Raw genomic sequence first — 15489 nt, 5'->3', positions numbered from 1 at the left:
GAGGTATAGTTTGTGTTATTCATATTGTGAAGGTTTATTTAGTTTGTTGATTTTAAATGTATAGTCTGTGAAAAGTATTTTATTGTATTTTGGATATGTTTTAAAAAATTACTTTACATTAGTTTAGTTTATGTTGTGCAGTGTAACAACATTAAACAATAAAAGATAAAGTTAGTACATACGTTTCCTACATCAATATTTTTTGGATGAAATCAGAGATTCTTTAACTATTACAATCCGATGGAACCACATGTGTCCAATATGACACTGTAACACAGTTAAACTACTGTTGCCTCTCCACAGATTTTCCCACCGTTCATATGCAAACCTCTTTATCACTGCCTCTATTAATACTCTCTTTGCATACTTTTTTTTTTGCAAACACCAGGTATGTAACTTACCTTGTGTTTTCCTTTTAAATGTGACCTCATAGTGATTATAGAGTCAAATTAAAGCTGCAAGCAGCGATGAACATGCCCTCGCGTCTCCATGCACGTTGGGCCACAACGCAATCGAAGGTCTTCTGTCACGGGCATGTAGATGTCTTCGGACCCGGGCTGTTTTCAGACAATGCAAGGAGATAAACATCACTTCCTTTGTCCAATGTTTTGCCTGCTGCTGGGGCTGCTTCGCTGAAATTTCGTAGGGGGCGCTATTCAGCCAGTTTGCATCATTGATGGAATATTGTCATGTAGACGTGTTCAGGCCAGGACTCTTATCAAACATGCAAAGTTTGGTGCAGACTGGAGCATGTACAATAAAGTTATAGCAACTTCCTCTGTCCAGGCAAAGCATCAAATCTCAACGGTGTGAGGATGAGAATTTTCTGCAGGGTGAGACATGTCTGTCTTGCTCACACCTGTGGCATCAAAATTACGCAAGTTTTGGGTCCATTCACTTGAATTTCAAGTAGTAAACACAACTCTTGATGAGTTTGTGTGTAAAAAATTAAAATTTTAAAAATTAATTTCCTAATTTTCATCAAGTTTATTTTTAGAAAAGTAAAGACTTTTAACCCACATGACCTGGTCAAAGTTTGATTGAAATGTGTACTGTCAGGTGTATGGAGACAATAAGTAACTGCAGCTGGACACAGAAAAATACTCACATATTTGAATGCAGAGCGTGAGCCAACCCACACTTTTTTGAACATTTACTGCTTCCACATAGTTTTAGATACAAACGTCATTTGAACTTTAAATGAGTCACGAGAGTTTGACCTACAAATCTTGAATTTACATGTGTTTTCTATCCTTTACTGTTCGAGGCGTGGCATAGTCCAAGGGCTTCTGTCACAAGCATGTAGATGTTGTCAGACCTGGGCTGACAGGTCTGACTTTACCCATTCCCCGCCTTTCTTCCCTCCTTCTCTCTCTCAGTTGGAGAGAAGGATTTTAATAGTCTTCTTGTGAAATATCCTCATAAATCCCATGACTTTGGCCAAATCCTACATTAAAAATCACATTTTTGTAGGAAATTTTGAGGCGAATCCATTGATACAGGTTTCAAAGTGGTCAGACTTATAGTTTAGACATCAGAACCATTTGTTTGACACAAAGTCCATGCCTAGAGATTGCCTCCCCATTGGTTTACATTGTAAGGTGTGATGTGGCACTACAACTTTCAGGGCTTACAATATCTAAACCGTTCAAGTTATTACAAAGTTTTTAACAACTTTTGTTCAGCACAGTGTCATAAGTCATGTATTCAAGTTTGAAGCCAATACCATCAACGCCCTAGGAGGAGATAGTGTTTCTTGGGGGTCCAAAATTGGCGCAAAGTCGTACTTTGATGGGCATATTGCGGACTTCCTGTTGGATTTAGGTCAGGGGTGTCAGCGTATTATTTGTAGGTCTTGATGACACGAATAATTGAGTTTTGGTTCAATCTCTCTACGACATTCCTACGGGCTGTGGCAGCCATATTAGATACATAGGTGGCGCATTTTGGCATTTTGGGGGATAATTTTTACATTTTATCAAATTTTTCACCAGACCTGATGTGTGTGCCAAATTTGGTGAGTTTTTGAGCATGTTTAGGGGGTCAAATTAAGGGTTGAAGTGGCGTAATAATAAAGAAAGAAGAAGAAGAAGAAGAAGAAAGAAACAAATACACGAAATACAGTAGGGTAATTAAAGCTGCAAGCAGCGTTGAACGGGCCTTCGCGACCTTGCACATGTCAGGCCACCGCGCAGTTGAAGGGCTTCTATCATGGGCATGTAGATGTCTTCGGACCTGGGCTGTTTTCAGACAGTGCAAGAAGGAGATAAACATCACTTCCTTTGTCCACTGTTTTGCCACTCAAAACACTCAACGCCACGCCACGGCCACACACTTCAACGATAGCTAAATTATAGCATATTAGGCACATTACCGCCACCCTCCGGCTTTGGACTGTAGACCAAATGTTAAATCATACACATCAATCCTGTCTGTCTAATAAACTCAAAAAACACCCAAAACTGCTACTCCACCCACTTGACAGGTTCATTAAAGTTTTAATGCCTAGCTCCGGAACGCTAGTCTTCCTGAGTTCTTCCATCATATGTCATTGTCTTTTTTGATCATACTTAGTACAATCTATGCTTGCATGTGTAATAGTTTTCTCAGCAAAGTGGGAAATAATATGTGCATATATCAGCAATTGCCAAAAATGATAGTCAAAAAGTAATCATGTTAAAAAACTGTGATGTCAATATTGAGCAAAAATAATTGTGATTATGCTTTTTGCCATAATCAAGCATCCCTAAAGAGAACATAAATTTTGATTTACATACACACACACACACAAAGCATTTAAATATGTATATGATAAATTGTTGTCTTTAATAAACATTTACTTGAACATTTTTCAGTGTGCTCCAAAATTTCTGTGTGCTCCTAATTTTTTACATTTAGGAACACATGTACTCCTTGACAAAAAAGTAAGCATTGAACACTGCTGTCAGATGTGTAGAGACAATAAGTAACTGCAGCTGGACACAGAAAAATACTCATATATTTGAATGGAGAGTGTGAGCGAACCGCTAGGTGCTTGGGCCCTAATAAAGGAAAAACTGCAGTACAGAGCTACAAATTTTAGTTTTGACTTTATTTTTCTGCAGCACTTTATCACTAAACAGACTTTTGGCTGCTTTTGGTCCCTTGTGTCTGTTGGAAACACTAGACTGTATGAAACAAGAAGGGTGATAAGAACTTCTTAGTAAGAAGCAGTGTGTATTCCACATCTTTAGATTTTTAGAGCAGAGGGAGTTTTCAACCAATGCTCTCTCTTCACTTGACTTTTTTTTAGATGCAATATACTACTTGAAAATTCCTTATTTGAACAATGTGAAAACTGTGAAAATGGTCTTACTATTTTTATTTTAAAAGACAACCACTGAGCTCAGTTAAAAATAACTGAGCTCAGTGGTTGTCTTTTTGTAAATATATATTCTAATGGCTGCTGTAGCAAAGAATATATGAAAGAAATGATCAAGCCTCCTGTCACTAGAGGATGCCCACATGCACCTCCCCATGAAATGAATCCTGTGCCAAAAATATCCCACAATAATCACCCTGAAGGAGGAAACAATACATCACTAACAGAGCTGCAGTGAGAGGCGGAGCAATAGTGGAAAAACAGGTGAACTTCAACGTCACATTCCTGAAATGAAACTTAAAGTCTGTCAAAGCAACAGGAGAACTGCAGTTGAGAGAACTCTGTGTTTCTCTCCACAGACAAATTTAAACTAAGTTCATCAGGTCTTTCTCATCTACAGCAGAAACACTGGTGAGTACAGCAGATAATGTCTATTTAAACAACCAGCATTAACACATACTTGAGCTCTAATCAAGCAAGAAATGCTTCTCTTTTCATTTAATACTGACAGCTGTCAAATAAAAATTTCACTTAAGTGCAATGTAGTTATACAAAATGACCTAATTATTCAGTAATCATTGTTTGATATTTAAAACAATTGAAAAATCTGTAATTACTTTGACTTTTTGTTCTTAGTGTGTAGATATGGCTGCTGCCACTAGTCTGCTGTCTGAAGATCAGTTTCTGTGCCCCATCTGTCTGGATGTGTTCACTGATCCAGTCAGTGCACCATGTGGACACAACTTCTGCAAAAACTGCATCTGTGAACACTGGAATATTGCTGTCCAATGCCAGTGTCCCGTCTGTAAAACGCTTTTCTACACAAAACCTGAGCTGCAGGTCAACATTTTCATCTCTGAGATGGTTGATCGGTTCAGACAGTCAGCTCAACAGAGAGCCAGCAGCAGCAGATCAGAGCAACAAGCTGCCAAACCAGGAGAAGTACCCTGTGACATCTGCACTGGAACCAAACTGAAGGCTGTGAAGTCCTGTCTGGTGTGTCTGGTGTCCTACTGTGAGATTCACCTGGAGCCTCATCTGACAGCATCAGGACTGAAAAGACATGAGCTGATTGATCCTGTGGAGAACCTGGAGGGAAGAATGTGTGTGAACCACGATAAACTGCTGGAGTTGTTCTGCAAGGATGATCAGACATGTGTCTGTATGCTCTGCACTATTTTAGACCACAAAGCACATGAAGTTGTTCCTCTAAAAGAGGAATATGAAGAAAAGAAGGCCGAGCTGGAGAAGACAGAGGCTGAGATTCAGCAGATGATCCAGAAGAGACGACTGAAGATTCAAGAGATCAAACAATCCATCAAGCTCAGCAAGGAAAATGCAGACAAAGAGATAGCAGAAGATGTTCAGGCCTTTACCAAACTGAAGGAGTCAGTTGAGAAATACCAGGCCAGAGTCATCACAATGATTGAAGAGAAGCAGAAAAGGACAGAGAAACAGGCTGAAGGATTCATCAAAGAGCTGGAGCAGGAAATCTCTGAGCTGAAGAAGAGGAGTTCTGAGCTGGAGAAGCTCACACACTCTGAAGACCACTTCAACCTCCTCCAAAGCTTCCCGTCCCTGAACGCTGCTCCACCCACCAAAGACTGGACAGATGTCAAAGTCTGTCTGCCATCATATGATGGGACTGTGAAGACAGTTGTGGCTCAACTGGTGAAGAAACTGAAGAAAATGTTCACATACGGTTTGCTGATGTGGGTCCAGCAGTATGCAGTGGATGTGACACTTGATCCTGATACAGCAAATCCCAATCTCATCCTGTCTGACGATGGGAAACAAGTCCATCATGTTGTTGCAAAGAAGAATCTCCCAGACAACCCAGAGAGATTTTCTATTGGTGCCTGTGTCTTAGGGAAGCAAACTGTTTCCTCTGGAAAAATGTACTTTGAGGTTCAGGTTAAAGGAAAGTCTGATTTGATTTTAGGAGTTGCCAGAGAGTCAATCAACAGGAAGGAGCCAATCATAGTTGGCTGTGAGATTGGTTACTGGACTCTACATTTGGGGAATGAAAATCTGTACTTTGCTCTTGCTGAGACTCCAGTTCGTCTCTCTCTGAAGTCAAAGCTTGAGAAGGTTGGGGTGTTTGTGGATTATGAGGAGGGTCTGGTCTCCTTTTATGATGTCGATGTTTCAGCTCTTATCTACTCCTATACCGGCTGCTCCTTCAATGAGAAACTCCTCCCATTCTTCTGTCCCTGTTCTAATCAGTATGGTAAAAACTCCACCCCTCTGATCATCTCCCGTCCACCACACTGAGTAGAGAAACCATTTAATTTCCTTGAAAAAGATTTAGTTTTTTAAGGTGAGAAATCTCCATGTTTAGTGGTAATGTACAGTTTGTACTTGTTGTCTACAGATTCTAGTTGTTGTAGATGTTGCCCTCTTCTAATGAGTGTTATGCTTGTCCTCAAATGTGAGAAACATCACAAAGTAATGTAAATAAAAATCATCATGTGGAAATGTTCTTGCATGTGTAGATGGGAAATTAAAAACAAACTGTATAGCAGTAAGTGGGTTTTAAAAATGGATGGATGGACATATTTTGGTAGAATTACTGAAGAACATTTTATTTTATAGTTTGCATTTCTCACATCATACAGTAAGTGCTGGAGTCCAATAGTAAAAGGCCTTGCTTTGGTATTTTTGGTAACATTTAAAATTACAGACCGCAGCATACAACATAATTGAATAAACAGGATGATATTTCTGGTTCTGCTCCTTGAAGTTTCATCCTTTTTTAAACTGAAGTGAGTGAAACTTTTCACTCTGCCTCACTATTTATCTTATTCTTTCTGACGTATCATATATTAATGTTAAAACTGTCCTGTGATTGTGTGATTGTGCTTTATATCTTATACTTTTTTATTTTGTGACTTTTTTTTTTTTATGATGTATCATTTGTGTGATTCAATTTGTGAAGGTTTTGTTAGACTGCTGATTTTTTATAAGCACTACAAACCAACATCTGTTTGTTTTTTTACTCAGAAAAAAGATATGCAATACTGTTTTCCTATAATTATTTGCATGTTCTTGTAGCTGCAGTTTATTTGACACAAGGTGTATACAAATCATTGCCGCCATCATCCAATCATCATAACTGCCTTTTACACAATCCATATATTTTAATGCAAAATAAACATTTTGTAAAATATTATTAATCATTTAAATAACAAAATTTAGAAGATTGTGTTGCCATGATGGAGGCGTCGCTATGCTGTTAGTTTTTGGGTGTTTTTTTGAAGTACAAATACACATATTTGCATCGTTCATGTTCATGTGTACTAAGTGGTAATGAATGGAATAAAATTGAATTGAAAATTGAATTAAATATGTCTCTAATATACAAATACACACTTCTGTGAGCATATGTCCTCTAATTGAAAAGTGAAACTACTCCTAAGTCTGTGTAAACACTTTGATGCAGTACTAAAGTTTAACCACTGGAGGGCGGTGTTTCCCTGCTTTATGAAAGTTAGCTACATTAAAGTCCTTCACTGTAGAATCACTTCATATTGTGAGAGGCAGAAGGGGTGAGAGGGATTAGGGAGGAAAAATGTTACTCCTTCTTCTCATATCTCTCTCTCTCTCTCTCCTTTCCTCTCCTTCTTTAGCCTCTTTTCTGTCTCCTTCCTTTCTCTTTTTCTTTGTTTTTCCTTTTTGCCTTTTCTGTCTGTTTTTAAGGCAAGTTCCTTAAAAGAGAAACTGTATATACTTCAGTATTTTCCCTGAAACAAGTTGTTAGAATCCAACTAGTTAATATTCAAATCAAAATTATCAGCAGAGGAGGCGTAAAGTGTTTGAAGCTTAATGTTTTCCTGGACCAGTAGTGTCATCAGCTCCTCCATCTTGCTCGCCTTATTGAGCCTCTTCTCTTCCTCATCGAGCCACTTTTCCTCCATCTGTGTCTGCAGCTCCTCTGTTCTCTGCCAGCTCTCCTCCTTTATTGACCACTCACACCTGAGACGATCCCCCTGAACTTTCTGTTTTGTTTGCGACTCTTGAGGATTTCCATCTCTATCGTTCTCAGCCAGGCCAAGCTCTCCAGATTTCCTTCAGCGAGTGCCATCATTTGATTCAACACCTTTTCCCGGTTGACCTGGCTTTTCCACTGTATGTTGAACTTTATCAAAATCCTGTTGAAGGAAAGTTTCAGCTCCAAACTAGTTGTGATGTCACAAATCATGCTCATAGGAACACACCTTAAACTCAGACTTTTGGTGAACACAGAGAAACTTTCTACTTTCAGCAGATGAATATAAAAACAAACTCTGCACATACATCATTCTGCAAAGTGAAGCTCAAACATCCAACTGAAGGAACCAGAAGAAAAACACACATTCTTGAGTGTGTAACAAAGTGCCGCCAGTGCCTGAACACAACCATAACAAAGTTTATGCTGTTGTTACTATCAGAACATATTGTAATGCAAGATTTTGGCAGGGAAAAAACATGGAATATGTTGCCACTGAAGATTTTCTCACTGTGTTAACAGAAAACTTACTAATAATAATTAATTTAGTGGTGCAAACTATTCAAATGAACACAAAGTGATTACAACACAGACAATCTTTGGTCTCTGAGGCCTCCGAGTGTCTGGGACTGTTGCCCACTTTGTCCTGATGATAATCCAGTTTTGGCTACAACCCCCACTACTTAGCATAATTTATTTTTATGATTTTATATATCTTCTCTTTCTTTAGGGAAGATTTATATATTCACAACGATTCACAAACTATATCATCTCACAAATACAGTAAGAGTAAGTGTTTCCCTGATGGAGCGATAACACTGCTTAAGCTGCACTTTCCCCTTCTTCACTCGCCTCATTTCTCTGAGAAAACACAGGCAGCGGTCGGTTAATCTTGAATATCCCCCCCCAAAGACTCTCAAGAGGATGTCGAGGGGCCCTGACGGAGTCTTCTTCACTCATCTCTTCTCCCCTTCTGAGTCAGACTAATCCAATTTGACTGGTAATTAGATCATTCAAGTGTCTGCCACCCTGTCTGCTGTCTGCTAATGCATTACCAATACCTGCCTTAAACATTAGGCTGAAGGAGCGCTTCTGTGACAAGACAGGAAATAAGAGAGATGACGGGAGTCTTTGAAGCGAGTCAGGAGCTGAAGAAGGGGGGGAGAAGACGTTTCCTGGAATCAGATGAGGAGAGGATGAAGATCAGACTCACATGACGGCTTGAGAGACGGGGCTCTGGTGCAGTTTTACAGCTGTCAGAAAGTGTTTCATGATATTGAGGCCGAGTGCGCATCAGAGATTTCATGTCAGGATGAGCAGGTCGATTCAGTGATCTGTCGTTTCGTATTTCACCTTTCCTAATCCAGGAAGTGGTTTCGCTCTCTTTCTCCTGCACAGATCTGTTTTTACACTCAAACAGTTTAAAGTTTGATTAATATGTGATTTTAACTCCGTTTTCCATTTTTTTCTGTACTGTAGGTGTCCTTTCTTTTAAATAGACAGTATCAAACATATTATCTTATATGATATTTACACTGAGTGAAACATTCAAGCCCCAAAACTTCATGTTTTTTTAGCTGCAATATTCCATCAAATTAAGTTATTGTAGATTTCTTGAACATAATTTTATACAAAATTTTCCTCCAAATTCAGCCTGATATATTTGGTATTGTTGGACACTAGAATTTTACCTCCTGTATAGTTTTTATTTTTTATTCTCATTTCCATATTTTACTTTTATAATTTTTATTCATTCATTTGTCTCTTATTTATCTGAACTTACTTGTCTCTGTGCTGCTGCAGGCTCACATCTCTTATCTCTCATATCTTAGAATTTTAAATAAAGTTTAACAATCTGTAGCTGCACGGGAGTTAGACGGGTTATTTTTAATCTGACATCACTTACAAAAGTATTGTTAGGATTTTATTCAAACAGAATTGATACAGTTTATTGTTGCTTGATTTGGAACAAATAAGGAAGGCCATGAATTGCTTTATTATTCTCAAATTGTGGGGTGAAAATGGGAATGTGTTTTTATTCTGACACAACTATAAAGTTTCAGTTTTGAAAATGTTTTTTGAAAAATGGTCATCAAGGAAACACATCAGTCAAAACTGAAGTCAAGAAAATACAGCATGTCAAAGCCTTGTCTTTCTGTCTTTCTTGTGGGTTTGGGCAGTTTGGGAAAAGTTTTCATTTGTACAACAGTAAACGAATTGCAAAAGTTAAAGGAAACATGCAGGATAACGCTTTTTTACAGGTAATTCTATGCTAATTTCCTGCAAATTTTCTGAGTAAATTGCATGTATGTAGTGGTAAATGTTTAGGACATTTTACAGAAAGGGTGGTGCAATTTGGTACAAATTATAAGAAAAGAAATGTTAAGTTGGTTCAGTTTGTAAGTACCCAGTCAGGCTCACAGTTTATAAGAAAGAATTTAATATTCTAACACATAGTTTGACGCACAAAACTACACACTGAAAACTAAGTATTTTCTGTCAGTTAAAGAATTGTTAAGTCTATTTATTAAGATTTTTTGCAAATTAACAACTATGTATGAACCAAAATATAATGAGGGACACGTGCTGACTAAACCAACCTTTTCTCTTTTTCATGTTTTTTCTTAATTTGTACCAAAACACACCACCCTCTCTGTCAAATTTTCCTGAAAAATGACCGTTAACTATTTGCACTTACCTAGAAAATTTCCAGGAAATTTATATGAAATTAAAGGACCTGTAAAATAAGGAGTTACCACATGCTGTCCGTGATAATATGATGTCAATAAAACAATCACTAATTATTACTTTTTTTTGTAAAACTGGTTTACAGAGCGGAAGGCATGAGAGCTGCTCCATAACTCAATAATACATATTGGTTGGCTGAAGAGTCTTTCCACATTTTCTCATAACAAGATTGTTTATTAAACTTCAAACTGTTTCCATACTAACATGTTTCCATACAACTCTATCCTCTCCATCTGTCTTTCAGTTCTGCCGTATTTATCATTTCTGTCTCTTCGTCTGTCTTTGTCTCTGTGTCTTTTTCTCCTAAATTTTTTCTGCTTTGTTTCCAGAGTTTTTACTTCTGGCCTGTATATATCCCTTGAAGCACATTTGTTGCATCTTTTTGCAAGAAATGTGCTACATAAATATACAGTTTTATAATTACTTTTATCAGTACTATTTAATAGCAGTTGTATTAGCAGTTATGGTTGCAGTGCTGCCAGCAGGTGGCACTGTGGTCTAAGTAAAGGTTTTCAGGTCACATGCAGCTGATTAGTGTTTTTACTTTATTCACGCTGCCTGAGTCCAGCCACACACACACACACACACACACACACACACACAGTGCTTGCTTGTTGTCAGGTATCAGGTGTCAAACTACCAACCACACACACTTGAGGGAGTGTCGCCACAACACCTGAGAGGCTGAGAAACCCCCTCAGAGCTCAGAGAGAACAACAGAATAATGAACTTTTTTTTCAAGAGAAACAATGTGTTTTGGAGACAAATGGAAAAAAACACAATAAGACAGAATGTGAAGTCTATCCTGAAGTAAAACTATATTAGAGAGGAGTTAAACTGAAAGTTGGAAATAAAGATTACTATGCAAGAGATGTCGCCTTTCTTCTCTTGTCTGTTCTGCTCAGTTTACTTTTCAATTCTACTTCCATTTGTTTCTACCCCCACAGATGTGAAATGCATCTGTACTGGATTTGTGCCAGTGAAAATACAGAAGATTTAAAAGCCTTTGTGAACTATAAGCTGCTGTAAGTTGAATCATTGTTCCTGTTATAAGATTCTGTATTTAACCTCTTAAACCCCAGTTTGCATCTATTTCCCCAGGAGTTTTTCTCTTATAGTGTCATGTATTCAGTATCAGCTCTTTTTACACAAAGTGAAATGTTGTTTTTTATTGCTGCAGTAATTAAACACACTCCCCCCAAATTTAGTCTGAAATATTTAGTATCTTCAGAACCTTTGGGGTCTCTACTAGAATTAGAGATAAAGTTCTGTTTGTTGAACAATTAGAGATATTTTGTGAAGAATGTGTAAAGTAGAGCTGGAAAGAAAGACTATTTTCAATTAGTCTGATCATTATTTTCTCAATAAATTGATTATTTTGTGTCATGAGATGCCAGAAAATAATGAAAATGCCTTTTATAACTTTCTAGAGCCCGAGCTTACACGTTCAAATCACTCATTTTGTCCAACTAAAAGTCCAAAACCCAAAGATAACCAACACAAATTCACATTTGAGACACTGGAACCAGATAATTTTTTTGGCATTTTTGCTTGAAAAATGACTTAACTGCTTATTAAAATTGTTGCCAAATTATTTTCTGTTGATCATCTTGTCGACTCAGCTGTAGTGTTAAGGATTTGTATTAGCTTTTTTTTTTAAAAGGAACCACGCAATATGATAGTAGTAAGATAAAACAGAAGAACCATATTTAACGATGCACAAAGACTGAGTTGTTTATTCACGTACAAAACATTTTGATTAGCCTGTTAGCCTGTTAGCTTGTTAGCCTGGGAGATGCGGGGGAAAAGTATTTTATCGGGGTAAACCTTAAGTGTGTTTCTTTTCTTTCTGTGGTATTAGGTGCACAATTTATTTGACGTTTCTGCACATAAACATGTTACCTGAAACAGGTTCACAATTTTTCAAGTCTGTCTTAGAACAACAGTCAGGTGCCCATATGATCAATGAAACAGGTTTGCTCGCTGTAATCAGTCCTCATGTTCATACCGGTCATTAAGGGGATTAATCCCTTCCTAACTTGCTTACAATGTAAGTGATGGTGGACAAAGTACACAATCCTTGTTCAATGCAAAAATGTATTCAAAAGTTTATCTGAAGTAAATATGAGGCTTCAGTTGTCTGATTTAGTCAGATTAAGTTAATGTCTTTCAGAGTTGGAGCCTTTTTAGAACAAATGTGCCTCTTTTTATTTCAATCCTTCCACTGCAGCTCAACAGGGAAACAAAAAGAGGGAATTTTGTACTAAAAAGCCTAAAAAGATGTGAAACGGGCCAAGTATTTGGCAAAGCCTTGAACACCAAAACTAACAAATGTGGATTATATAAGTGATTGATTAGTTTTTGCAGTTTTCTTCAGTTTATTGTACTTCATTTTGACATTCAACCTGTTATTGATCTGTGCGTGTGTGTGTGTCTGTGTGTTCAGTGTGTACACAGGTGTATGCAAGTATGATTACTTGTTGCTATGAATTAGAGGGAGTGCACACTGTATAATACAGTATTTTTCACCTTACTACGGTTTGCCTCCACATGAAAAGAAGAATTTCCGTTACTCTGTGAAAAAGAACAACAGAGTTAATCTCACCCACTCAGGCCTACCTGCTGTCGCCGGGCGAACGCTACAGCGAACGTACTGATTGGCTATCGGCCTCCGGCTCCATTGTTGTGACCGTGCTTCTGTTGTCTCATACCTCAACAGCTGTAATGAGAGAGGGGAGGCAGGGAGGGGGGAGGGAGGCCTTTTTACCCTCCTGTAGGGAAGCTGTTGAGCTTAATGTTTAATAAGCCACTGGACACAGAAGGAAACCTGATCCTCTCCGGAGAGGGTGGCGTGTGTGTTTTTGTGTTTGTGTATTTGTGTGTGTGTGTGTGCGCTCTCTCTCTCTGTGCATTTGTTGTGTGAGTATCCAAGCGTGCTGCATTATTCTCTGGTCAATGTGTGAATCAGATACACTGTGTTGATCGGGCTATGTTGTAATGGACTCTTTATTCAACTCAAGGCCGGCTTGTATTTCTCCACAGAGCACAGCCACGGAGAAAACTGCTCCGTTTGTCACCTTGATTTATTTCTACTTCTTCTTTTTGTGCATTAATCAATATTTTATTAACATTGACTCTAACGACTGTATATTGTGAGCTTCAGTAGCTCGTTTTACTGAACCAACAGATAATTATCACCAACCTGCAGCTCTACTGAGTTTTGTTTTGTTTTTGTTTTTTTTAGAAAAAAGAGGCTTTTAGCGTCTTTTAGCTTGCTGTTTTGTTACTCCAATGACATTAACACCATTTACACCTGCTATTAATATTAGATCTATATATGGATATCTTCTCTGGATAATAAAAAATACATGAATGGTCACAGAACACACTGCAATCATAACGCCATTGGATCAGCCAAATGTCATCTGGAAGTGGTCTTCATCACATTGTGATTGGATCTTAGCCAGGTGTAAATGCAGTCGTTCAACATGAAATTCTGGAAAATACACTTATTCGCTCTCTGGTGGTGTTAGATTAGAAGATAAATATCACTCTCATGTCTGTGTGATAAATATGAAGCTTCACCCAGCAGCTGGTTAGCTTAGCTTAGCAAAAAAAAACCCTGAAAATAGAGGGAAACAGCTAGCTAGGCTCTTTCCGAAGATAACAAAATCCACCTACCAGCATCTCTAAAGTTCACTAACATGTTATATCTCATTTGTTTAATCTATAGTAAAATCGCAGTGTAAAAACGGCAATTCTTTGTTTTAGACTGGGTTATTTCTTGGCTCTGAGCAGTAATTTCATGGCCAAAATGGTGAGTTGTCATTTTTACACTTAGGTTTTTGTACGAATTCAACAAATGACATATAAAGTGTTAATTAGTGAGCTTCAGAGATGCTAGCAGGCGGATTTTGAACCTGGCTAGCTGTTTCTCCTCATGTAGAATCTTTGTGCTTAGCTAAGTTAACCTGTTGCTGGTTGTAGCCTTATAGTGATAGACAGATATGAAAGTGGTATCAGTCTTCTCATCTAACTCTCTGCCAGAAAGCAAATAAGCATGTTTCCCAAAATGTCAAACAAGTCCTTTTAGAAGAGAGACAAAATGTCCAAAGTGGTTGAAAGGTCACTGTGCCTCTTCCTGCTATCTCAAGGAAGTCTGCCATCTTTGTTTACCTAATTTGTACTTTAAGATCCCATCACAATGTGGGCAGAATCGTGATAACAAGAACACTGACTGGTGTAAATGCACCTGTTATTTTGCAAATATTGCTAACTGCATAGGACTCAAGAAGGGATTTGAAAGGATTCTGATTTGATAAGTGGGTTCGATATTGGATTTTTTATTGCATCTTTAGTCCAGATATGTACTGTAAAGTCACATAAATTCATTGAAAAACAAGGTCAGGATACAACAGGGCTTCACATAGAGTCTGAAGTTGCAGTTCAAGACAGCCAGCAGATCACACAGCTGTGTGCACCAGAGCAGCTGGACGCTACAGTTGTAGGCACCAGCCAGTTAAGCGTTCATATCAACCACATGGTGTTTCACTTGTGGTAATAATACAGCTTCTACTCATCAACGGTCACACTGAATGGCTATTCTGCTGTGGTCACGTGTCCTCTATTGGCTAAAGCCGCTGGCCTGCCTCCTGTCCTGGGACTCGGCTAGAGTTACGGGGCAGCTAAAGCCTCTGATCTATTATTCATCTACTCATGTCAGATATTACAGGGGAACAGGATGACGTGGGGAGGGGGGGGGGGGTGCCATGCACTGCTGCACCACAGGGTCAGGAAGTGGACACAAGCAGGCTGGCAAGTGAGCAGGCTGACAACCAGATGGACCAACAAGCAGCCAGGCAGGGACTGTAGAGCTCTGTCCTGTATGATGCATCTGTCACAGTGTCCCTGCAAACATTTTCACCCCTCTTCTTCTAACTTCCCATCTATTTCCCCCTGTTGTTGTTTTCTGGCCAAACTGTAACACTGTTAACTTCACCATGAAAGTTCAAAGATTATAAATCAAACCAAGACCCCTAAAACAACTCTAACCTCCCTGGAAACCTCTGGAATCTGTACCTGATTCTAATAATAATGCCAACTTAAGACAAAAAGAGTTCATTTTTAATATTCTGTATAAAGAATTGAAAATATTACCTTGATTCCAAATTTAACATTTTCTTAAATAAAGTAAAACTGTAATTTTGCCATTCAAGGTGTTAGTTTTGTTGCAAAGTTCATGCAAATATGTTACTGCATGGTAAATTCAAATCCAGCTATACCAGCTAGAATTCTCTGTTGAGACAATGTTGAAAATACATCATGATATTTTAGATTTCTGGAGTTCATGTCATCAACTCTTGCTGTTCATTTATCAGCTGATCATTTTAAA

At 38.2% G+C, this 15489-nt stretch overlaps 1 protein-coding gene across 1 annotated transcript; it reads left to right on the top strand.

The window, feature by feature from the left end:
* Nucleotides 1-3595: 3595 nt before the first annotated feature.
* Nucleotides 3596-7006, top strand: LOC121881236 (E3 ubiquitin-protein ligase TRIM21-like). The gene is made up of 3 exons (XM_042388930.1): nt 3596-3625; nt 3721-3772; nt 3998-7006. The coding sequence occupies exon 3, from the start codon at nt 4007-4009 to the stop codon at nt 5633-5635; it is 1629 nt and encodes a 542-aa protein (XP_042244864.1). The 5' UTR covers nt 3596-3625; nt 3721-3772; nt 3998-4006; the 3' UTR covers nt 5636-7006.
* The last annotated feature ends 8483 nt before the right edge of the window (nt 7007-15489 follow it).

Source organism: Thunnus maccoyii, chromosome 16, assembly GCF_910596095.1.
Source record: "Thunnus maccoyii chromosome 16, fThuMac1.1, whole genome shotgun sequence".
Taxonomy (NCBI): domain Eukaryota; kingdom Metazoa; phylum Chordata; class Actinopteri; order Scombriformes; family Scombridae; genus Thunnus; species Thunnus maccoyii.
Note: the sequence above shows the minus strand (reverse complement) of the source record. Positions and strands in the feature narration are given on the sequence as shown.

Coding starts and splice junctions, on each gene's coding strand:
- LOC121881236 (XM_042388930.1), top strand. CDS start 4,007: ATGGCTGCTGCCACTAGTCTGCTGTCTGAAGATCAGTTTCTGTGCCCC.